At 50.2% G+C, this 2247-nt stretch overlaps 1 protein-coding gene across 1 annotated transcript in view; it reads right to left on the bottom strand.

The window, feature by feature from the left end:
• Positions 1-2247, bottom strand: part of Casq2 (calsequestrin 2) — a 65130-nt gene that overhangs the window by 15717 nt on the left and 47166 nt on the right. The window contains exon 8 of the mRNA XM_004641722.3: positions 437-491. Coding sequence (XP_004641779.1) covers positions 437-491 — 55 coding nt within the window. The remainder of the gene's footprint in view (positions 1-436; positions 492-2247) is intronic.

Below are 2247 nucleotides of genomic sequence, written 5' to 3'. Positions count from 1 at the left end.
CTTATAGGGTCAATTTGCACTTCTTAAAAGAAGCTGCTTGGTTTTCTCATTTGCTTATTACTTGAGGAAATATTCTTTTACTGTTAAAAGACAGTATAAGATGGTGATTTATGTAGCTAGGTCACAAAAGTGGAAAATAAACATTTAATGTGAGCAGAAGCATACACACACACACACACACACACACACACACACACCCTGTAAGCCTAGGATGCCTTGTTCACCCTTCTCAGTGCCCAGCGCTGCTTCCCAGTTTGAATCTCTAAGCAGAATGTTTGAAGTTATCTGTCCATGCCTTTTTCCTTTGTGTACACAACAGCAGAGGGACTCAGTGCTGAAGAGGTGACCGGCAGGGGGCGCCCAATAGCTTGTGGTTGCAGGGGAGGAAGGGCCCCATGTCCATCCCTGCCAAGGCTATGCAGAGGGGGGTTCCTACCTGGGTCACTCCTTTCTGCAAAGGCTACAATGTGGATCCCATTCAAATCATCTTCCTGTAGGAAAAAAGAATCAGAGGTTACTGTCTCAGGTGAAGAAATCGAAAGGAAAGTACCAGAAGCAAGGTCACAGAGGTGGGGATGGAAATGTTGGTGGGTAGGGACTGAGCAGAGGCAGAGAGAAACAGGCAGGGTGCGTGTCAGGGGAGGGAGCTCTTCTAAGCAGCCTGGGGGAATGCATGGAATTTTGATCAGGGATTCAGATACGGGGTTTACAAGGCCAGAAAACAGCAGCTAGGCCCAAGAGCACAGCACTAAGCGGGCTCACTCCTGTAGCCTGGGGATTCCAGGAGTGTCGGCAAAGTGGGGATGACTGTCAGCGGTTTGTCAGGGCTCCCTGGCCGCTCAGTGCTGTCAGTCTGTGGCAGGGTTTGCGCTGGCGAGCGGCTGACAGATCGTGAAGTTATCCCCAGGGGGGCAGCAGACAGGACTCCTGGAGGACAGTTAGGATGTGGCTACTGTGTGGTCCACACAAGAGTCCTTCAGAAGTCTGGAACCTCCAACATCTCTGATCCAGGCACTGGGACCCACGGATGAAGCAAGGAACGCTTCCGCGACTGCAAACTCCGGGTGCTTTCCGTGTGGTCCGTTCTGCTCTGAACCTAATGTTTGCTGAGTCAGTAGAGCACGGCCCTGAACACGGGAAGTCCGGAATTCAGGCCCAGGGACTGAGAAGAGTGGGCGTGGCTGTGGGGCAGGGCAAGCCGAAGAAACTGGAGGGAGTACTTCAATGTCTAAAGCAAGCAAGGCGTGCCCTGTGTCTCAGATGGGACCGACAGACTGCCTGTCTTTTGGGCATTCACTGTTCCTGGAGAAGAAAGAACAGGATTTCAGAGCAGCCTCTCTGGCATGAACCGCGCTCCTCAGGAGAGCTGAGTAGGAAGACGTGTGAGATCGAGGTGCTGGGGGCAGGCCAAATGAGTACCGACTGTGGCCAATGTGGAGAGGTGTTTATTGGACACCCTGAATGTCAGAATCATCCTATGGGGAAAACAACCTCCGAGAACCTCAACCCTCCTCTGATCTACATTTCCATTTCAATTGATTTTAATGCTGGTGCAATCCTATCTAAATGCTAATTTTTTCCTTTGCTTTTCGAATGGATAAAACCTCCAAAAATTCTATGAGAGATTAAATAGAAAATATTATTATTAAGAGTAAGAGAGTGGACACGGCCTCGGTCAGCCTCTCTGCGGAATTGGATTTTACAGATATATACGTGTGTGCACGCCAGTTTATTACAGAAATCTGACAGCAACCAGAAGGGGAGTCTGAGGTTTCGCTGTTTTACATTCGCTGTTATCCGCAGACAGAATATCCTGATCAGTTCTCATTAGGCAGCTCTGCGTCTCTGTCACCTACCATCAAGTGGAAGTGAGCGCTGTTGGCTCTCTGAAGCAGGCCTCATTTCTGCTTGTCCTTCTAGAACACGCTTGGAAATTGGTTTTAGAATGAAGAATCCATATTCATTTTCTACGAGGCCCCCATAATGTGCCTGTCACTCCCCAGGCCTGCGCAGTCCCCGGATGGAGAGCTGTAATCTCAGGACCAAGAGCCGCTCCGCATGCACCTCACACAGATTCAGCCCGCGAACCTGGGCTGAACGGCTGTGAAGAAGCTAGTGTGTGCTGGGTACCCCAAAAGCAAGAATCCATGGGTGGGGGCCGGGGAGATGGCTCAGGGGAATAAGCGCTTCCTTGGCAAGCGAGGACCTGAGTTCAATGCCTGGTTCTGCCAAAAAAAAAAAAAAAAA

This window comes from Octodon degus, unplaced genomic scaffold (assembly GCF_000260255.1).
Source record: "Octodon degus isolate 3935 unplaced genomic scaffold, OctDeg1.0 scaffold00140, whole genome shotgun sequence".
Lineage (NCBI taxonomy): Eukaryota > Metazoa > Chordata > Mammalia > Rodentia > Octodontidae > Octodon > Octodon degus.
The sequence above is the reverse complement of the archived record's forward strand: the minus strand, read 5'-3'. Positions and strand labels throughout refer to the sequence as shown.